Source organism: Rhineura floridana, chromosome 2 (assembly GCF_030035675.1).
Source record: "Rhineura floridana isolate rRhiFlo1 chromosome 2, rRhiFlo1.hap2, whole genome shotgun sequence".
Classification (NCBI taxonomy): Eukaryota; Metazoa; Chordata; class Lepidosauria; order Squamata; family Rhineuridae; genus Rhineura; species Rhineura floridana.
The window spans coordinates 130,421,790-130,445,317 of NC_084481.1; the positions used below are offsets into that span (position 1 = coordinate 130,421,790).

Consider the following 23,528-nt stretch of genomic DNA (forward strand, 5'->3'; position numbering starts at 1 on the left):
TGATATATTATACTGTTAAAGAAAGACATAGTTGGCAGTTATATTCTTGTTTTAATATTCTGTAGAGCAATAGCCCCGACTTCTGGAAAAAGTTTATAACCTTAACAAAGCAGGAATGCCATGAAATTTCGAGCTTTAATACTGAATTTTAAAATAACTCTTTGTTTTTTCACTTTTGATAAACAGAATACAACTTTGTAAGTGGGTATTTACAGGAAAAAGGTATTTTGAAGTGGTCTGCCTTTTCCATTCCTCTGAGGCTGAGAGACAGTGGCTGGTTCAGAATTACCCAGTGCCTTGTCTTAAATGTGTGGTCTCCAGGCATAGTACAGCACCTTAATCATAACCCTTCCTCTATAGCTATGTATTTTTACAGTTAGGAATGGGATTTCTAAGAAAATATAAGAAATAAGAACCCCTATAACAAACTATTAAAACTGTGGTGCTCATGAAATTTCAGCCGCCCTAAGTTGAGGTAAACCCAAGCAGGTGTACCTGGGTCAGCCTGACCAATCAGAAACAAGAATAATGAGAGTACCGGGTACTCATGGAAGCCCATTAAATAGCAGAATGTAAGTGTATGGTGGTAAATGGTTTCAACTGGCCTGGAAGAGCATTAATCATGGGGGATAGCAGAACAATGGTGATATTAATAAGTCAGACAGAATATTTGAATAAGAAGTATATTACCTAATATACATTAGTCTGCAGTTCTAGGGGTAGTTTTAATCTTTTGCTTATGTTTTTATGGATTGCATTTGTATTTTATTGTACATCGCCTAGAGTGGCAGGATAATCCCTACCAGATGGGTGACTAACAAATTTAATAAATTAAATAAACAAATAATGCTTTCTGATTGGTTTGGAAATATTGCAAAGAGGAGGACCTGCTATGTTATGTGGGCAAGAACTTGTGGGATTGGTGAACCAATGTCACGTGCTGTAACTGTACTGTATAAAAGAGCTTGCACACACTGCCTCATAGCAGCCCTCTCCAGACTCTCTGGGAGGCTGACCCTGCATATGCTTGTAAAGAATAAAGGCCTACCTTTTTGCTTCAATCCTGTGTCTTCAAATTTATTCAAGGACTCCCAGTCAAGGATCCCAATGGAGAGAAAATTCTCCGTCACTGCCCTCACTTGTGTTTCTGCTGGGGAGTCTCTCACCTTCTTAAGGAGCCCGGTGAGAACAGGACGAGGCTTGCTGCAGCTTGTTTATGTTGTGGTAATATATGGTTTTAGTGTGATGTGCAAATGTAGTTAATAAGCACTGTAGGCCAATATATAAACTAATTAAAGCTTCATAAAATGTGTCTTGTTCAGTACATATTTTTCTTATACATATATAGAATTGCAAAACTACACCTTTTAGGCTGGACGTTCAGAATTATTTCATTCTTATACACTTCACTTCTTTTGACTTTTTCCTCACAAGAATTTATGTTAGGATATGTATTACATGTTATATAGTCAGCTGATGATTTGTAATAATAAATCTTTGTGGTTTTTATTGGGTATATGTATCTGTTTTAAACCACTTTTAACTTTTTAAATGAAATTGCAATATGCAAGTATTTTTATATATAAATCAATAAATACCACGATTGATCCTCAGTTCATGGTTCTATGAGGATTCAGAGTTGTTTGCTTATGAATGGTTGTGCTATAATACTGTAATCTGAATTGCTATTCTTGAGTATTTGGTTGCTACTTTTAAATTATGTTGTTATTATAGCAGGTTGAGATTTTTATTATTGCATGTAAATACAAAATGTGAAGTTGCATACATAAGTGTTATGTTCCTTGCATTTATTGCTTCCTGTGCTAATGTTCTGCCTGTTTTTTATTTGTTCCTTTATATTTGTTATGATGAATCATGGGGAAGCCTGCTGCTACTTGTTCATTCCCTCAAAAGACTACAATAGGCTGCACCACTCAGACTGAACTTTACATGAAACCCACTACAGTGTCTGAGTATTGGAGGGGGAGTGTCTACTGGCAAGGTCTACTTGCCAGGACCCTTCCCTTAAGCCCACCTCTAGAAATAGTAAAAAAAAATAAGGAGCTTTAGATTTACTTTTCTAAAGCCCAGAGAGCATAGAACCTAAGAGGACCTTTTGAAAATATTTTTGCATCACAACCTATCACACAGTAAAGATTTTAGTAAGAAATTCCAGAAGAATATCTTTCTAAACAAAGGAAGTCAACTGTTAATGGATTTTTACAAAGTTATCCGTTGTCTAATGTTACAACCAAATTAAGCAAATGCTGAAGCAAAAGTTTCCAAACTCCTCCTCCCAGTTGTGTGTGTGTATATGTGTGGAGAGTGCATGAGCCCAAGGCTTATTGAGATTCATTCATATTGTACTAAAGCAGGGGTGGGGAATCTCTGGTCTCTGGGCTGATCATGACCCTAGAGGGAGTCCCATTTGGGCCCTCAGGCCATTTTCCACTAACCACACCTACCCACCCACCAGATGACATCACTAATGACATCTACTGATGGGTGAGAGGACAGGTTTAATCCTGCATTGGCTGTGTGATCTGTTCCCAGCAGGGAACAAGATCAAGCAGCCAAGGCAGCGGGATTTAATCTCTGCTCATCAACTGAGTGGAGATTAAAGCCCTGTGCTAAAGCACTCTTTGAAGCAGCTCAAGTACGCGAGCTACTTCAGAGAGGCTTTTGTAAAGGTTTTAAGACAACTCCTGTGCTCCCATTTGCTCAAACTGGAGTGTGGGGGTGTCTTAAAGTCTTTACCGAAGTCCCCTGTTCTTTCCCTTCAAGTCCCCAATCTCAGAGACTTAAAGCAAAGCACAAGGGATTTTTACAGGTGTGTGGTCCCACCCACCACTATCATATGATGTGATATGACAGGTGGGTGGCTCTGCCCACCTGTCAAATTTGGCCTGTAAGGCAGATCCTGATAAGGATCTGGCCAAGGAGCCAAAAAGGTCCATCACCTCTGTGCTAAAGTATGTTTTAGCATGATGGGAAATTTATTTGGGGAAAAAGAAAAGAGAAGGCAACAAAACACACACACACACAGATTTTCCATTAAAAGCAAGACTCAAATCGAATTTAGTTGTCTATGTTTTACCCATTTGAGTCTTGGCTTCACAGCTCCTTGGAGAACAGATGCTCTGTGAGTGTGTCAGTTTCTTGCAGAGCATATTTAGTCGCCTGACTAGCATGGTTGCCACAGAGAATGCCTTCTTCTGGACCACCCACCCTGAACATCTGAGGATGGTGAAACTACCAAGAGGGCCCCTTCTGCCAATTTCAGCACCCAAGAGGGTCTGTAGGAAAGGTGTTCTTTCAGATATTTGGGGCCTAAGTCTGTTAGGGCTTTGAACACAAGCATGACCACCTTGAATTAGACCCAGAAACTAACTGGTAACCAATGCAAATGTTTCAAAACAAGGGTTATAACAGATCTAAAAGGAAGCCCAGCCATTAATCTGGCTGCTGCATTTTGGACCAGTTGAAGTTTCTGAGTAGTCTTCAAGGGCAGCCTCACATAGTAGGCATTGCAGTAAGCCAACCTGGAAGTTACCAGAGCATGCAGTACTGCGGCCAAGTCATCTCTGTCCAAAAGGGGCTGAAGCTGGCGAACCAGCCAGAGCTATAAAAAGTCACTTGTAGTCAGCAAGGCCACCTGAGCCTCCAGTGCCAACCGTTGAATCCAGGAGCACCCCCAGGTTACAGACCTGATCATTCCAGGGGAGTGCAACCCTATTCAGGACTGGTTGTCTCTCCACCTCCCAGACTTGAGAATTCAGGACACATAGCCCCTCTTTCTTTTCAGGACTCAGACTCAATTTATTGGACCATATCCAATCCATCAACGCCTCCAAGCACCAGTCTAGCACTTCAACCGCCTCTCCCGATTCAGATGCAATAGAGATACAGCTGGGTGTCATCCACGTATAGGTGACACTTCACTCCAAAGCTCTTGGAGACAGCTCCCAGACACTTCATATAGATCTTAAAAAGCATGAGGGACAAGATGGAACTTTGAGGGACACCATAGGACAACTCCCATGGTGTCAAAACAGTAGCCTCGCATAACTACTTTCAACCCTGGAGGTAGGAGCAGAACCAATAAAGCACACTGACTTTAACCCTTACTTCCCTGAGATCTCTAGGATACCATGGTCAGCAGTGTCTAAACCCACAGCGAGATCAAGGAGAACAAGAAGAGTTGAACACTCCCCATCTCTCTCCCAACAAATGTCACCAACCAGAGTGACCAAGGCAGTTTCAGTACCATGACAGGGCCTGAAACCAGATTAGAATGGACCCAAGTAATTAGTTTCTTCAAACATCCCTGTAGCTGGGCCGCCGCCACCCTCTGAAGCACTTTGCCCCCAAAAAGGTATTTGCCACAGGGCAATAGTTGCTTAACACTTCTGGGTCCAGGGAAATCATTTTGAGGGAATGCACCACTGCCTCTTTCAAGGCAGAAAGTACTTCCCCCTCCTCCTGTGAAGCACTGATCTCTCCCTGGACCCATTCAGTCAACCCCCTAAGGCTAGCTCTAAAAAGCCAAGATGTGCAAGGGTCAAGGGGGCAAGTGGCCGGCCACACTTCTTCAAGCAGCTTGTCTGCATCCTCAGGCACAACAATCAAAATTGGTCCAGTAGAGATGGAACAGACAGTGCTCTGGATACCCCCACTGGACTTACTCTAACTGTAGCATCCAACTCTGTCCAAATCTGAACAACTTTGTCTGTAAAGTGCCTTGCCAAGTTGTTACAGCAGACCAGTAAGATTTTCAGAGTAATGGCATATTGGCCAGAGAACAAAATTTCATTCACCACTTGGAAAAGCTCTGCCAGAAAGCTACTTGCAGGCGCAGTGGTGGCAGAGAAGTACACTTTCTTTGCCATCACTATTGCCACCATGTGGTAAGTGTGGTAATGTGCCCTCACACATTCTGTCAGATTCAGACCAAGATTTATGCTAGCTGCCAACCCTCCTGTTTCATAGCACATATGTCACCAAAGAGACCTACGTGCTCCACAGCAACAGCAAGGTCACTCAGAAGTGATTGTGTCAATGGCTCTATGCATCTCATCATTCCACAGTGAGACAAGAGCCTCGACAGGAATGCCAGCCATATCAGCCACAAAATCTCCCAGAGCATTCAGGAATCCATTAGGTTCTATAATCGCAGACGGTGGACCACCTCAATGGATCCCCCACACCTGGAGAGTGAAGTGGCCACATTTTTGCACTTGTTTTCTACATACTGAGGCTAACTTAGGTCCAGGGTCTAAAGATAGATAAGCAAATTAAGTGCTTTGTTTCTAAGACAGATTTTGGCTACTGAATGTCAGTGTTTAGGCAGATAAGGTTTTAGGAGACTTGTTTCTCTTCATAGGGAAGGACAGCTATATGCAAGGGTCCAGAAGTTTGTGCTGGTAATTTGTAGTTGCCATGAGTCTGTCCTCCAAGGAAACTTGTCCTTGACCTCAGCATTGTACTGCAAGGCTGGGGACAATACTCTTCTCATCTTCCCCATCTTGGAAATGGAGAGGGGCATGAGGGATCCTTCCCACAATCTTTCCAGATCTTCCAAAATCTAACACAATTGCAAGAATAGTCCCCACTCCCCTTGCTGGCTTCAAGCTGAAGTGGATGGGCAAATGTCATTCTGACACTGTACCAGAAACTCGGTGACAAATCAAATCACATAATTCCTCCCAACCTGGGAGCTAAGGAGAAACAGGAATCATTGCAAACGTAATAAGATGACTGACAGAGGACCTCTAGGTTTTCAACACAGGAAACTTTCCCAGCCCTTCCAGGAGATTGAAACTGGGACCTTCTGCATGCAATGCATGTACTGTGTCATGGAGTTGTATCCCTTCCTCACTCTGTGCCTCTGAAGTATAGTTATGGGGACAATCCTTGCCCCACCTCTCCAGCTCTAAGATTGACAGGAAGCCTGAAGCTTGTCATCTTATCAGAACACTTACCATAAGACTCTTCTAAGAAGCTGGTCTTCCTTGTGACAGTGCCCATTACTGTATCTCAAGCCACCTACATGCTCCTAACACTTGGCACTTGTTTTCCACCATTTTGTCAATATACTTCCCATTTTCAGTAGCCAGTGTAATAGCAACAAGTATTGTTTTGGAAGGGCTCTGAACAGGCTATTCAGTAAATAAATGCCCAGTAGTTCACAATGAATTTAAAGGGATTTTGAAATAATTGTTTTTTCTTTAAAACAATTGCTATCAGTAAAAAAGTTTGTGTATATAGCAACAAACATTTAACACATCCAATTTAGCTAAAACCAAAAGTTGTGTATCATGTGCATCCTTGCTGCCATTTCATTGATTGCAACAGAAGTTACACATCCATTGCTACTATCCAGCCTCTCTTTTCCAAGAGGTTTTCAGCCTCACTAGAAGAACAAAGATTGGCAATACCTGTGAATGTCAACGAAAACAAATTTCACAGTCTGCTAATATGAATGGGTCAGCTAAACATTTTAAAACTAAACATTTTAAAAAGCATATCTCAAAAACTTTACAATCACAAAAATAAAAAGTATGACTTGCCATTCTCTGCATTGCCTATACGGATATAAAGGTTAATTGGCTGCATTGACTTATATGCTAGAGTGTATATCAAAATCTAGCAACAAAATGAACTGAGGGTAAACAAAGAAATTTCAGCCAATTTTTACAGTAGAGAAATATTTTCTTAATCACAACTTCAAGGTAGTCTTTTTTGGAAAAACGAGGTGCTATTTGCATTAAGCTGCAAGCCAGAAAACTAGTTCACCTCCCCCTTTAAACTTAACATCCAACACTCCAAATAGCACATTTGTGGGGGGGGAACAGACACCAAATAATTCATGATAAAAAAATAAACTTGTGTATTCAGTATATTATTCAGTTGATTATGTGTATCTGCCAGCCACGCTGACTAAGCTTTTGTTTCTCAAATAAAATTGTGGCAACCTTAACAGCAGGGAACTTAAAACAGCAAGAGAGAGAAAGGTTTGATAGTATGCCAACATACAATGGAAGGGAATTCAATAACATGCTGCAGAAACTGTGAGCTTTTATCAGACACACTGAAAAGTGGTGGTAGCTACACATCAATGCTGGATCAGAGTGTGTTACTGCAGAGTGCGATTGAGTGTTTTCCCCACAGGCAATGCACTATTATTGACTCCCCCCATTAACATGTAGGGTGGATATACATTTATTGAAGGTTCTAATGGAAGGCTGAGGGACTCCTATCCTGAGGCCAGAGCAGGAAGACAGCCTATCACTTCATGTAATGGCAGCCCATGTGTGACAGACCTGACCTACATTCCCCCCTTTCTTTCTCACAACAGCCTGTCATTGTTTTAAGATACTATTTTCCCAAGATGTGTGTATCTAAAAAGCATGCTGGAACTGCTTGGTTAATGCATTTAACTGGAATATTATTTATAACTTACTTTCTTAGAAGAAGCTTATACCAGAGAGATGCATTATGACAAATGTTCTAAAACATGCTTGATTTGTAAAGGGTGGTGGAAAGGATACACGTTAATGATTGGGAAGCATTATAAAATCACATGCTGCAGTATACCTTTGACATAAATTACTCAAAACCTATATCTAAAATGCAGCAATGGAATGTAGCAAAGGGCATAACTCAAGTAATTAAGAACATTTAATGAAACTGCTTTAAATACTGTCAAATGAAGAATGGCTAAACTAAGTCATTATTATCTAAGTTCTACATTCATTAGAATTAGTATAACAGCTACCACTTAATGCTTTGTCAAAAGTAATTTGATGTTTTTACTGCTTAATGGATGTGTAGTAATCAGTATAAATAATATATCTAAATATGGAAGTGGGATATGAGCAAATGAAGTGTTTCGGTCAAACAAAAAGCATTTTGAAAAAATACCACTGAGCTATCACTTCAGCTTGTGCTCTTGAGAGCTGTTGCTGCTACTACAGCACTCCTTGGCAGGAACCTACCACGCCGCTGCAGGTCATACTCTTTTTTTGTCTCTTCATTCCCTAGAATTTTCCATGCTTGATCAATTTCGATGAACCTCTGCGTGCGCACCTCCACTTCTCCTGCTGGCACATCTGCGCTCTGTTTGTCTGGATGATACTGCCAATCAAAAGAAGGAAGGGAAAAAGGGGGGGATGAAGGGAGAAATCAATAGTAAATATAAGTTCTATTTTAAGTGTATGGAGGATATATAGGTCTGAACTATGGTACCAAGGAAAACAAACAAAGAAAGCAGCATTGGCCACAAGAGATTGCTGCCAGGTTAATTAGACCACTGGAATAGCAGCAAATACACCAGTGGCACAAATGTCACAATGTGCACTGACAGCATTTTCTGGATAATTTGCTGATGGAATCATTGGTCTTATGGACAATTTACCTAGACAGAATGACTAATGCAAACAGAAATAGGTACAAATACAAGATAGAAGTAAGGGAAAGATTATTTAGATTTAACATTAAATTTTTGAGCCAAATGTAAAGAACATACAATTGTTCTGTGGATACTAATTATTTAAAATATTTGCTTATTTTTAGGTTTTGGAGTTGAAACAGTCAATAGAAGACAAAGAATGGGATAAAAATTTACCATATACGTAATTCCATTTTTGAATCTATGATTCACCATCTTTAATTTATTCCAATTCAGTGAATAAAAAGCCCTTCCAAATTTCTAAGGTCATTGGTCACTGGATACAATATTTTCTACTCAGTTTTGAAATAATGCTTGAGGACAGGGCTGAAAGGTAACGTGTGTAAGGGCAAAATGATATATATTTTTGCATTAGTTTTGCTAAACACAGTATTGTAGAGTTAATTCTTAGACTTTTAATAAATATATAAGATGTGGATTTAGGCTGCAATCCAATACACACTTATCTGGGAGTAAGTCCCACTGAACCCAAGGGAGCTTACTTCTGAGAAGACATGTATTGGAATGCAGCCTTAATATTTATATACTCTTTCCAATGAAAACCACCTCTCAAAACAGCATAAAGTTGTAATACCATTTGTCACTGTTCACTCACTCTTTTTTAGACTCTATCCTGCTGTTAACATCACAGTATACAATGACTATGTAATATAACTATTATTTAAAATGAGGATTTACAAGCAGAAATATATAGCTTGATAAGATTACTTTTTCCTTGACAGCCCACAAGTATTAGCTGAATATCAGTTACTTGAATATATCAACATAGATCAGACTTATAAGAGAAAGCCCCCTTACTGCAACACAATCTTATAATGACCAACCACAGTGTTCATTACATGATTTGGCAACTACTTTTTAGCAGGACATGGACAGAGAAGGTTTCAAGGTTTGTCTTTCTTCATTTTATCCCAGGTGAGAGCTGGGGTGCGAGTTGCACTCAATAAATCAAATAAACAAATAAATAATAGTTTTATTTGTTTAACTGTCTTCTCGTTTGATGTTCCCTGCCACTAACTTCTGCTGCATGTCTTCGTTTACTAGTGGTGGGTCAGGGAAGTATGCATCTTGGCCAGAAACAGGGAAGGGTTGGGAGTGGGACTGCCATCCCTGTGATAGTAGGCAGGGGGACATATGGTGGTGGGCAAAGATATAGAGGGGGAGGAGGAGGGCTAGTTACATCAAAGCCCTTGCCCCTCTGCTTTGCCTGCTCTGTTTCAGAATTGGGGAACAGTGGTCAGCCGATCCCCTGGCCTTCTGGTGGTGTTGATAAATGCCAGGTCTGCCCCAAACAAAACATCTAGCATTCACGATTTGATTGTGGATGAGGGGGCAGACTTGGCATGTATAGCTGAGACCTGGGCGAGTGAGCTCAGTGGCCCAGTTCTAACCCAGCTGTGGTCACCTGGGTATTTGGTGCAGCACCATTCCAGTTTGGGGACAGGGAGGGGGAGTTGCAATCATCCATAGACGTTCCATCTCTGTCACCAGGATCCACACTGTGTCTGGGTTTGAGGAACTGTTTGTGGTGTTGGGCCAGAGAGACAGAATAGGGATGTTGTTAGTGTACTGTCTACCCCACTACCCTACAACCTCCCTAACTGAGCTGGTGGAGATAATCTCAGATGTCATGTTGGAGAACCTTTTCATGATGGTATTGGGGGACTTCAGTATCCATGCTGAGGCTGCTTCAAATGGGCCAGCTTGGGACTTCATGGTCTCCATGACAACCATGGGGCTGTCCCAATAGATTTGGCCGGACATTCCCTCGACCTGGTCTTTGCCATAGAGTGGATTGTTGATTGGGGGACTCACTATGAGTCCGTTGTCATGGACAGAGCATTTCCTGGTATTGAATGTAGCTACTCCACTCTGCAAGGGTGGGGGACCCATCGAGATTGCCCACCCTCTGAGACCTATGGAATCTGATGGATTCCTGAATGCTTTGGGGGATTTTCCAGCTGGTAAGCTGGTGCTCCTGTCGAGGCTCTTGTCTTCCTGTGGAATGATGAGATGTGTACAGCCATCAATACGATTGGTCCTGAGTGTCCCTGCCGTCACTGTGGAGCACGTCAGTCACCTTGGTGTTCCAGTGATCTGCGTGTGATGAAACAGGAAGGTCAATGGTTGGAGTGCATGTGGTGCAAATCTCAGACCAAACCTGACCAAACACAGGTACGGCTGCACTATCACACCTACCACATGGAAGTAGTGCTTCTCTGCCACCATTGCCAGCTAGCAATGATTTTCTGAGTGGTGAATGGGCTTTTGTCATCTGGCCAAGAGAGGGCTGCTTTGACACCATCGAAGGCCTGCTGTACCAATTTAGGTACTTTAGGGACAAAATCAATCATATTTTGGACAGAGTTAGATGCCACAATTACAGCAAGTCCAACGGAGGTGTCCAGAGCACTGTTTGTTCCATGTGTATTGGATCAGTTTCAATTATTGCAGCCTGAGGATGTGGACAAGTTGCTTGAAGAAGTACTGCCCACCATCTGTCCCTTGCCCATCCTAAAAACTAGTCATAGGGGACTGACTGGGTGGGTCTAGGGAGAGTAATGCTTCGCTGGAAGAAGGGGAGGTACCATCTCCTCTTTAAGACCTACTTAATTTAACAACTATTGCTAGTGGCAAATACCCCCTCTTTGGGCAAGTTGCTTAAGAAAGTGGTGGCAGCCCAGCTTCAAGCATGCTTGGAGGAAACTAATTACTAGGATCCATTCCAGTCTGCCTTCAGGCCTGGCCATGACACTGAAACTGCCCTGGTTGCCCTGGTTGATGTCATCTGTTGGGAGAGAGATGGGGAAATGCAACCCTGCTAGTTCTCCTTAATCTCTCAGCAGCTTTTGATACGGTTGGCCACAGTACCCTTCTAGAACATCTTAAGGAAGTGGGGTTTGGGGGCACTCTGCTTCAGTGGTTCTGCTCATACCTCCAGAGCTGCTTCCAAAAAGTAGTTATGGTAGGCTACTGTTGAATATCACGAAGATAACTCAGAAACGTAAACTGGTTCAAATTGCAGCAGCCAGATTACTGGTGGGCATTTATTATTATTTATTGCACTTATATCCCACCTTTTTCTCCAAGGAGCTTGTCAAGGTGGCGTACAAACATGGTTCTCCCCCTCATTTAATCTCCACAACAACCCTGTGAGGTAGGTTAGGCTGAGAGGCAGTGACTGGCCCGAGGTAACCCAGTGAGCTTCATGGCTGCATGGGGATTTGAACCCTGGTCTCCCAGATCCTAATCTGACACTCTAACCACGGCATCATACTGGCTCTCTAAAGGATTCCCTTTAGAACTCATATGTTGTTGTTATATACCTTCAAGTCAATTTCGACTTATGGAGACCGTATGAAGCAGTGACCTCCAAGAGCATGTGTCATGAACCGCCCTGTTCAGATCTTGTAAGTTCAGGTCTGTGGCTTCCTTTATGGAATCAATCCATCTCTTGTTTGGCCTTCCTCTTTTTCTAATCTCTTCTGTTTTTCCCAGTATTATTGCCTTTTTTAGTTAAACATGTCTTCTCATTATGTGTCCAAAGTATGATAACCTCAGTTTCATCATTTTAGCTTCTAGTGATAGTTCTGGTTTAATTTGTTCTGACACCCAATGATTTGTCTTTTTCGCAGTCCATGATATGCACAAAGCTCTCCTCCAACACCACATGAGACAATTTTTCTCTTATCTGCTTTTTTCACTGTCCAACTTTTTCACTGTCCAACGTAGTACTCATATACCCCATTTTAAAACAGTTGTACTGGTTGCCAGTTTGTTTCTGGGCCCAGTTCAAGGTGCTCACATTAGTGTTCAAAGTCCTAAATGACTAGGGCCCCAAATACCTGAAAGACCACCTCCTTCCCTGAAGACTCTCTCGAGATCAGCAGAGGGGGCCCTTTTGGAAGTTCCACCACCCTTGGATGCTCGGGGAGGTGGCAGCCTGGGAGAGGTAATTCTCTGTGGTAGCCCCTAAGCTGTGGAACTCCCTCCCCACTGAGGTGCACCTGGCAACTTCATTATACAACTTTTGGTGAATGCTGAAGATGCATCTCTTTACCCGGGCCTGCGACACCTAAGAGCCTCCCTATTTTCTGTGATGTTGTTTAGGTTGTTTTTAACAGCTTTAATTATGTGTTTCAAAATAGTTTTAACCAGCCCTGGTACCTCTGGGTGAAGGGTGGATAATAATAATAATAATAATAATAATAATAATAATAATAATGTCATCAATATCCAAGGCTATATCCAATATCTTTTTCACATCTTGGTAGATAACATCTGTTCACACATGCAAACTATCCTTTGTTATGTGATCTCACCTAAAGGGGGGATTATGTAACAGAGTCTCAATACAGTAGGGCCCCACTCATATGGCAGGTTACATTCCAGGCCCCCACCGAAAACTGAAAACCACTGGAAAGTGGGGCCCTACTGTATTCCAGCCACCACGCTCCACCTGACAGCAACCAGCTGTAGTGCGGGGAGCTCACGTGCTACAGCTGATTGCTGTCTGGTGGAGCATGGCAGCTGGTGCTCCCCACGCTACAGCTGATCACCCTGCTGGAGCCTCTGTATTAGTGGAATGCCAAAAAGTGGGGCACCGAAAAGCGGGGCCCTACTATACAAAATGGGCTGTACACAGAGACAGATAGTACTTTTTATGATCCCAGTTATTGCAAAAAAAAAAAAAGCAGTTGGGACTATGGAAATGTCTGGAGTGCAGACTTGTCTCCATATTCATTCCAGTTCATACTAAAGCAATTCCATATCATTATCTACCATTAAAGGATTGTCACGAAGGAACATCTGCTTGGATGTGTGACCTAGCCATTACCTCCTTCATTCTAACAACACTAACCATGAGAAGAGAATGTCTCGCCTGTTGAATGGCCAAGGTGTTACCTTAACACTTTGGCACTACCTTGAACCAGCTAAGGAGATCCATGCATAGAAGCAGGCTTTCATACACATATCACATGCTGGATCAGAAAATACGATCAAAAATTCAATCTGCAATGCATTGCTTTCAGTGAAATGCATATTTGAATATGTATCCCTCACACACCTTTTGTTAATCGTATTTGAAAATACTTTTAAGTATAAACTAGGGCTAGACTGGGGTGCACATATATTGATTTCTGAGAAGGGGGAAACCAGTCATTAATATTTAAAAGAATTATTCAAAATACTACAAAGAAAATCATCTTGTTGGTCAAGAATATGGGCTAATCAAAGGATACCAGTTACATTCTTACTTGATTGAAAAAGTTTGCAATTCTGCAGCAGCACATCAGTTAGTAAATACACATACATATTTTATCAAAAAAGAATGTGCAACTACCTTCTTCAGTAAATACTTTTAAAAGCAATTTCCCCTCATACTGAAGCTATAAATATGTACCAAAATGGGTCACGAAACAATAATGTATGGGACAAAGTATACTTTTGGTATTAGTTATTAGCGGAAAAATGCCATCTAATTATTATAGATGTCATCCAATGCTGTCTGCTCAACTGCAGAACTGGACTTCTCCTTCTTCCTGCAACCCCCTGTGCATGCTCAAATCTGCTCAGAGGGTCACCCCTTAGAGCAGATTTTGGATGTCACCCTATTGGATTAATCTTAAAATATCGTTTTGGATTTAGGGAAAAGAGCAAATGATGAGATAATTTTCCTGTTTTGCATAATTTGTAATTATGCAGTTATGTTAACACTTCTTCATAAATACGCGTGACAACAGGAATGTACAGCACTTAGGTATCAATTGTGCAATAGCAAACCAATTTTGTTTTCATGATATTCATTTTTGAGACAATACAATTTAGATTGCCCTTTTAACATTTTATTGCTTCATAGTGCGACCCTATGCATTTCTAGTCAGAAGGAAGCCCCACTAAATAAATGAGGCTTACTCACAGGCAAGTACATGTAACAGAAGAGGGGAACCTCCAGCCCACGACCTCCCCTCCTCATCCCCACTCTACATAGCAACCTTTTCTAAAAGTTTCCTTGAGGTAAGAGACCTAAATTGAAATGGTATGAGTTCAGATGTAGTATAATTCAGATATAGTATAATAATGTAGCTGTGTAAATGCATGATGGGAATCTATTTCTACCAACTTTAGAGAACAAAGTATTAGGTCTGTAAAATATTTCACTGTTATATTTACAGTTTTTAATTCCCACATATATTATATTCCCAGTATAAGGGGCATAAATTCACCCAAACTTTTATAGGTGGATTAAAAATCTTTTATTTTTATGTTCTTTTGTAGCCAATATTAATAGGTGGATTTTATATATCGTAACTCACAGTGAGAATGTAGATAATGGTTTTGGATACCCACTGTATCAAAGCAAAGCATAGAGCACATAGATTTGTTGGACAATAGTTCTGCCAATTTGTGAGAAAAGTCACAAGAACTTGTATTGAGAGGACAAAGCCTGAGAAATGCAGTCTTCAGTTTTTAATTGCCTACCTACTGGGTAAAGGGCTATGATATCATGGGAAGTTCATTAATAGTTTAACTATATATACTTTAACTGACAGAGGTGATAACTCTTGGACTGAGGGATGGAAAGAATAACTATTCTAATCACTGGTTGTTTAGCTGGTGCAGTGGAAGTACAGGCTTCTACCATAGCAACTAGAGTAGCATCCTTGCCTCATAAACTGGGTATGGGTACACCAATACTACTGTCTTACTACAGTAAAAAAAAGAGGCATACCCATGCACCAGGCAGTATTGGATAAGGCTTTAGTTCAATAATAAATACATGAGGAATACCTGTTTCTGCAAAATTATTAATCATATTGCAATTTTATCAGATTTTAATTAGGGAAGAGGTTTGCAAGGAAATTGTGAAAATTGGATTGTCAAAATCATTACCACTTCCTGTGCTGAATTTGGATGGTCACTATCTGTTTGACAACAAAACTGGGTCATCCAAGAAGTAGGTGTACCTCTCATGCCCCATTTCTCATTCAAACTCTCCCACAATGCACTGCACTGTACCTCTCAGATTCAAGGACAGATGGGTAACTTCCTGCTCACCTAGCCCAGAATCTCAACAATCAGTGCTACAGGCTAACTGTACTATATTGCCAGCCTGTGGAAGTTCAGGGCTAGGTGAGCAGGAAGATTATCATCTGCCACTCACACTCAGCAGTTTTACTATATGGAGGGGAAACATTTTCAACCACTAATCTCCCTTCTGTGTTTCCTTATGGGTCTCTGAAGTGTTGCATTCTATCAAATGGCTTAAAAGTATAAATGGGTAAGCCAAGATCCAAATATCTCCGCATGCCAATTTTCAGTTGCACAGTTCTTGCAATTTTTATTTTCCACTGCAGTCTCTCATGCTACATTGAGGAAAGGAGGGGTTATGAACTAGTTAAAGGTGGCAAGGAGATCAGCCAAAGAGAGAGAGAGAATGTGCAAGGACACAAGCAGTTTCATGTACATGCAAACCCATGGTAACTAAGAACCAGGGTTCATGTGAGAATTCTGCTCACCTTGCTGGGATTCTATATCAACCTTTCTAATACACATGTATCACACAAAACAGCTTACATCAGTAAAGATCACCATAAAAATAACATCAACAATATAAAAAAATTACAATATAAAAATCACAGATTAAAGTATAACATCAAGCTTGGCAAGGACAAACCAGCTCAGCTGAACAAATTACAAGCCTGCCAGAGTTGTTGTTGTTGTTGTTTTTTAAACACATTCACAAGCCAGTGAATGGCAACCAAGGATAGAACCATCTGAACCTAATGGGGCAAGACATTTCATAACACTGGTGCAGCTGCTGAGAAGGCCCCAAGTTGGATCCAGATTTGAGCTCACCAGAGTTGTTCTGGTGCTGGACGGAGGGGGAGGTGCAGCAATTTTCATCAATTCTTTTTTGCTGTTGTCCCCTGGGCCTTCTTAGAAAGCTACTCAAAAGGGCTGAAAGACTCTCCTCAATAGTATGGGTGGTGTCACCACGGGCTGCAGCGGGAAGAGGAATTGGTGAAAACAACCACCCATGTCATCTTCCAGTGAGGTACTTCCTCTGGATCCTAGTTACTTCCAGGGATTGAAGGAGCCATTCCGTTACGGAGAGGCAAGACTGGGTCTAATGCCCTATTGCTTGTTCCAGTCAACCTTACCTCCTCCATAGATGATACAGAGAAGGACCAAAATACATATATTAGTAATGGGGGGAAAAACCCCATGATGGGCTGGTGACTAAAAGGAAAAGACCAAACTAAAAAAACCCAACACACACGAACAACATATCAGGCAAATAACTGTTCTGTGTGCAGTAGCAGGCGTAAGTGATGGGGACAAAATCCAAAGACATGTTCTTATTTCACTGTTCAAAAGTATATCTAAAGACCTACCTGTTGTAATGTGCCAGTTGCTAGTGACATGATGTGCTTTAAACTAAATAAAGATGAAGGCTGCATTCTTAAACCAATTTACTTGGGAGCAGCTCCACTGAATTCAGCAGGACTTACTTTTGAGAAGACATGCTTAGGATTGTGCTGTAAACAATAGCATAGGGTCCAAAGATATCCTTCAGTACCCTCTCGTAACTTGAAGCAGTATAAGTGTTGTGTTTTCAAGGGTGGACAGGCTCAATATTACAGGATTGAGAATGATGGAAAGTGCCAGCTAGCCAGTTCCCAGCAAAATCAGTGAGAGCTCCTCAGCACCAGTTTGTCAGCCAAGCAAAATCCATTTCAAGTGTTTTTCTTTAGCTACTATACAGACTTAATGACTTGCACATAAAAGGTCTTGTACAACAGCTAGCCTGAAGCAACAGTGCACTCTTTGCTCTGTGGCCTACATGGTTCATCAGGTACTAATTAGGTAGCATGTTCTGTCAACGCTTTCATGCTTTTCTTCTATTAATTGATCATTCTGCCAAATTAATGACATTGCTGTACCAGCTTTGAATTCCCTTAGCTCCTTTACCTGCAAGACACTCAAAAGGAAAAAAAATACCCTAAAAGGTCACAAGTTAAACTGTCCCTGCTCAAGATGTGAAGCCAACATTGCACTGAAAGGTTAATTACATCTACCTTGTCTCTGTACACATCTCCTTGAGATTAAATAGTACCCCCTTATCTAACTAACTAAAAGAACATAACTAGTACACAATATTAGGAGCATGGTTATATTGAAAAGAATAAAAAAGTGTCAAGACACTTGATTAGATATCTGAAAATAGTCTAAAGGAGAAAGGAAAAGAAGTAAAGAGGAAAGGGGGGGAAGCAAAGACTGCATGTAATATTAGTTAGCTTTGACTAATTGTAAAGGAAATTAACCCTAAGTGTGACACACTTCTAATTAGCAGGACACCATCACCTTATCCAGTTGTTTAATAAAAAGAGTTTACACATATATGTGGAAATTTTGCATTTGGACCCAGGGGAGAGAATAATATCTACACATTTTTCAGGGCATTTCTTTAATGTATGTTTAAAACAGAACTATCGTAAGTCGCCCTTATATACATTCAAACTACAAGTATGACACTATGTACTATATATTATTATTTAAAAGTTATTTACTATGTCACAAAGCATTTTATGAATTTCACAGTCACATCATTTAAAGATATATGGTATATATGATAAACAATTAAAACATTATAAAGACTGAAGAAATATGTTTCATCCATTTTTACAGTGCATTAGGACATAAAGGTGGAAAAAATCATGGTCAAAATGCTTGCACCAAATACAACACACTACTGCCACCTAATGCATACTCGAATAATACTTTCAAGGGCATTGAGTTTTCTCCACACTATTTATAAAACATTATCAATGGAACTATTTATCTGATTTGGTTATTATAGTTGTAATTAATGCTTTCAGATTTATAATTTTTCCCACCCAGATGTTTCCCTTAGACAAGCATAAACATATATTCTTTCAGACATACAAGCTAGGAAGAAGGAACCACAAACTCTGAAGATCAACAAAAGCAAAGCATTTTAATTTGCAGCAACAAAAAAAAAGTGCAGAAAATTAACAAACACGTGCATACAATGAAAACTCCCTTCATGAGTGAAAGTTAAATAGTGGCACATTTGTTTATTTTTACAGATCGGTTTTATATCGAGTAACAAACTAACAACATATGAAGAAGTGCTTATAAAAATGTTAAAAATCCAACTAAATTGCCAAATTTTTCTAACCATGCTCTAAGATTGCAAAAACTTTTATCCTTTTTATGGATTCAAGTGTTGCAATTTCATCTCACTGAGTTCACATCGTCAACAGACCAAGTTATGATCACGGCCTCAGGTGGGTTATGAACATGTAAATATGCATACACTTCCAAATCTTCCACATTCACATCCAGATCACCCTGGAGATCATTTAAAGTCACAGAAAGACGTTCAACCTTTTAAACTTATAGATATAGGTTACCAAACTCTCTGTCAGAATAGTCAAAGAAAAATTGCCAGAGAAACACAGGCAGAAATCTTGAATTAAATGTGAATAAGCCTTGGGATATTCAATATTTCCTCTCCCAAAATATTATTAAAATACTTAAATAAAGCACAATGGAAAATCTTGTGAACTGTTAACAAATCTATCAGTTTAAATAAGTTATGATACACACACAAACCCACAAAGTCCATTGATTTTAATGAGTCTACTTCAAGTATAACTTAAGTGGATACAACCCATACAAGGGTATTGTGACTTTCAGAACACAATATACTAGTATCAACTTTATCTGATAAGAAAGAGAGAGAGAGAGAGAAAGTTTTGTATGCTTTCCACTTTCTGGAAAGAGCTATGCAAGAAATGAAAAAAGCAAACAGATTATTTTGAAAAGGAGGTAAGAATCCACTGTGGATTAACACCACATGACAATAACAATTCACAAACAAAACCTCCATTAAGTTTGTTCTCTCTATGACCACATTCACACTGTACATTTATTCCACTATTATTCCATTTTAAACAGTCATGATTTCCCCCAAAGAATTCTGGGAAGTGTAGTTTGTGAAGGATACTGAGAGTTGTTAGGAAAGCCATAGTCCCCTTACAGGCCGGCAATTCCCAGAGTTCTCTGGGAAAAAGGACTGACTGTTAAACTACTCAGGGAATTGTAGCTGTGTGAGGAGAATAGGGGTCTCCTAGCAACTCTCAGCACCCATCACAAACTACACTTCCCAGGATTCTCTGGGGAAAACCATGACTGTTTAAAGTGGAATAATAGTGGAATAAATGTGTGAATGTGGCCTATGAATACCTAAAACTAAGAGCCAAACTAAACATGACTTTAAACACATTTTAAAGCCAGTGCTTCAGACTGGCCACTACTCTTTCTTTTGTTAAAGATATCATTCATGGGGCATGGGGTCCAGATCCAAACTGGGACCACATTGCTGGGAAGGGAGTTAACCCCCTTCTTGCTGAAAAGAGCAGTTTCACAGAGTATTTGACTCAATTTTTTAAGGCCACATAATTTAAAAAAAACTGGGGCAAACAGCAGTTTTGAGGAGCAAGGCAAACAACAGTTTTGAGGGGCTATTTTCAGTGGGAAAAACTCTGTGTTTGGAAGTTCTCAATTCTGGAAATTGGGCATGTCCTGAAGAAGGTTGCATTCCAATCAATCAATCAATCGAGCAAGTATGTAGCTGTATGGGGGGTATTCCTATATCCAATGCTGTCACTGGAGAACAGATGGCTTCAGTGGTGTGGAATGTCTTTTTCATCAGCTTCAGTATCATGACCTCAGAGGCCAGCACAAACACCAAGTCAGAAACTCCCTTGCTACCAGTTAAGGTGATAGAGTGCATCTCACTTTGAGATGCCAGTGACCGGGGACCACTGTATAAGCAGGCAGGAGCTTACTGAACCAGCTCCTACAGCATCAAGGGCCATAGATCTGGAGCCAGAATCCGCATGGGTGCCTTCCTCTGGGCCTGAGGGGTATCCAGCCAATACAGCAAGTACACCGGGTAGGAGACCATGGAATGCAAATGCAAATTTTTAGATGAGAGGGTTGGCCATTTAAGAGACTTTAGTTCTCCAAAAAGGATTAGAACCTAGGAGAAAGTACTAGGGCAGTGGTCAGGAACCTCTTTGGTTCCAGGGGCCAACCTTGACAAGCGAGTGGAGCAACCCACCTGTCAAAATTCCATCACAGGTTGCAAGAGGGAGCACAGGAAAGAGTTTTGCAATCCTCCTTTTCACCACTGATGTCAGAAGTCATCACACGACACCTTTCCGCCTCCTATGTCACACAAGGTGGCTTCAAAGAGCAACACTGGGATAATCAGTTACTATTGAATGGAATAGTAACAGCTGATGGGAGATAGGAGTGTGCCTTGCTCCAGCAGAGGAAGAATCGGTAGCCCATGTTAAGGTTCCATTTGTTTCTTGAATCCACCCCACACCTAACATCATGCATGATGTCAGATGTAGGACGGATGGTCCCAGTAGGCCAAATGGGGAGGCCTGACAGGTTATGTTTGGCCCACGGGCCAGAGATTACACACCCCTGGAGTAGAGGAAGAGTCCCCAAAGGTTCATTTTGCTTCCAGACTCTTAGTGCAGCAACCCCCTACCTACTAGGAGCTATCCTTGGTACTGTGACAATTGACCTAGCTTGTTCCAGTCTCTGCAAGAGCAGAACAAGACAACTGGCTGATTTGCCAGCTACAGCTGTTTCTGGGCAGTCTTGTCATGGTAATCTAAATACTAGTAACCTCCTACCTAAATTACTGCAATGTGCTCTACAGGGGACTGCCCTGAAGCTTCAATTTGTGCAGAATGTGGCTGCCAGAGTATTATTCAGACCACCTACCAAGAATCATGTGACACTGATTCTGAAAGATAACACTGGCTTCCTACATTTTTCCAGACCAGATTCAAGATGGCAGTGATGGCTTATAAAGGCCTAAATGGCTTTGCACATAAACACTGGAAGGAGCCCCTCTCTGCACATCAGCCTACCTATGCCTTCAGATATTCCAAGGAGGCCCTTCTAGTTGTTCCATCACTGAGGGATGACAAATATCTGGCATTCTTGGCATTAGTACCCCAGTTGTGGTATGCCCCTCCTTCAGAGGTACCCTTGGTGCCAACAGAAGAGTACCTTTTTAGCACCAAATGAAAACATATTTATTTACTCAGGTATTTGTAGAATACTAGTTTTAGTTTATGTATTATCTAGAAATTATTAACCTGCAATGTGCTTTATTTTTTTTTTCTTTTAAGTCTTTGGGCTTTAATTGTGTCTTTTACCTGTTCTTGTTGTTAAGTAGAGTCATTTGTGATCATTTTGACTTGATTAAGTTTTAGTGATTGTATCCAACCTTCATATGATGAAGGCTGGTTTAGAAATAAATTAGCATACATATATGCCTCCATATAATAAAACGTTCTCACGTGGTTCACACAATAAGAAAACAGGTTAGCAACAACAAAATAATAAATATAATGCAGCATTAAAACAATTCCACATTATGATCAAAACAAAGTGCTGTGCTGATCCTGTTTTAGCAGGGAGGAAGCAATATTATTAAGACAGTTGACATAGTTCAGATGGTCACTTTAAATAGGTCTGATTTACTTTGCAATTTTAGTGAAGTTTCCTATAGGAAACTTTCACAGGAAATCAGACCTATTTAAAGTGACCATCGGAACCATATCAACTGTCTTAATAATGTTGCGTCGTCCCTGCTAAAACAAGATCAGCACAACACATGTCTTCTTTCTATTAATTGGGCTGATTGCACGAGTTGCCACCACTCACCATATGCTCAGAGGCACATGTTACCAAATTCTTCTAAGCTACACAGCAAGTGGATTGGACTGTGAAAGACCAACCCAAATGGTGTTTGAATTTTGACAAATTTGTAGGGCAGTGCAATATCTCAGAGAGGTCTGGTCTCCTGTTCCACTGGTGCATTCATTATAGCTGCCCAATTTCCCTGCTTTTTAAAGTTTGATAGAAATAGCTGTGGGCTATAGGTACATTCTTAAACCACAAGGTTTTTTGCCTATTAGTGAATTTCTCTGCTTTTTAATCCGGGAGGTAAGAAATGGGATCCTGTGCAAGTTTGCTGAGAATGGATTCATCATTTGCTCCTTATTGAGCTCAGTGGGATTTACTCCTCTGCAATCATGCTTAGGATAGGTGAAACTGACCACAGGGGAGGGGAAGGGGAGGAGGGGGGAGGGGAGGAAGGGCAGAGAAGAGGAGGGGGAGGGGAGGTTTGATCATTTGCATGTTCATTGAGTTCAGTGGGATTTACTCCTGTGTAGTCATGCTTACGATAAGTAAAACTGACCGGGGGGAGGGAGGGCTAGAGTGGGCAGGGGAGGAGGAAGAAGGAAGAGGGGAGGTGAGGAGTAAGGGAGAGGAGAGGGGAAGGAGGGGAAAGGCAGGTCTGATCATTTGCATGCTTATTGAGTTCAATGGTATTTACTCCTATGCAATCATGGTTAGGATTGGTAAAACTGACCATGGGGGAGGAGGAGGGGGAGGGGCAAGGGGAAGATTGGGGGGGACAAAGGAAGGGGGAGGGGAGGGCAGGTTTGATCATTTGCATGCTTATAGAGTTCAATGGTGTTTACTCCCGTGCAATCATGCTTAAGATAGGTAAAACTGACCATGGGGAGGATGAAGGGGAGGAGGGGAGAGGGAGGAAGGAGGGGATTGGGATAGGTATGGGTAGGGAGGGGGAAAGGAGGGGGAGGAAGGGGCAAGAGGAATGGGATAGGAGGAAGGAGAATGGAGGGAGGGTTTGATCATTTACATACTTTTTGTAAGGAGGTCTGGTATGTCTAATTAGGCCCATAGACTGGAAGTTTCCCACCACTGACCCATACACTGATGGAAGCTGAGGTTGTGGTGAATGACCAGGAAAATGACCTTAGGGTTGTAGAGAATAGCAATAGGAAAATACTGAGCCAGTGTGTACCACTTGTGAAAAAAGGTGAATTCCATATTAAGGATCATTAGGAAAGGGATCAAAAATAAATATGCCAAATATGTTTTGTGTTGTAGCACCCACTCTTTC

The 23,528-nt window shown here is 41.0% G+C and overlaps 1 protein-coding gene across 5 annotated transcripts in view; it reads right to left on the reverse strand.

The window, feature by feature from the left end:
- DNAJC24 (DnaJ heat shock protein family (Hsp40) member C24) overlaps positions 1-23,528 on the reverse strand; it is a 65,543-nt gene that overhangs the window by 14,032 nt on the left and 27,983 nt on the right. For all 5 annotated transcript variants that reach the window (XM_061610557.1, XM_061610559.1, XM_061610555.1 and 2 more), the window contains exon 3: positions 7,998-8,136. In XM_061610557.1, coding sequence (XP_061466541.1) covers positions 7,998-8,136 — 139 coding nt within the window. The remainder of the gene's footprint in view (positions 1-7,997; positions 8,137-23,528) is intronic.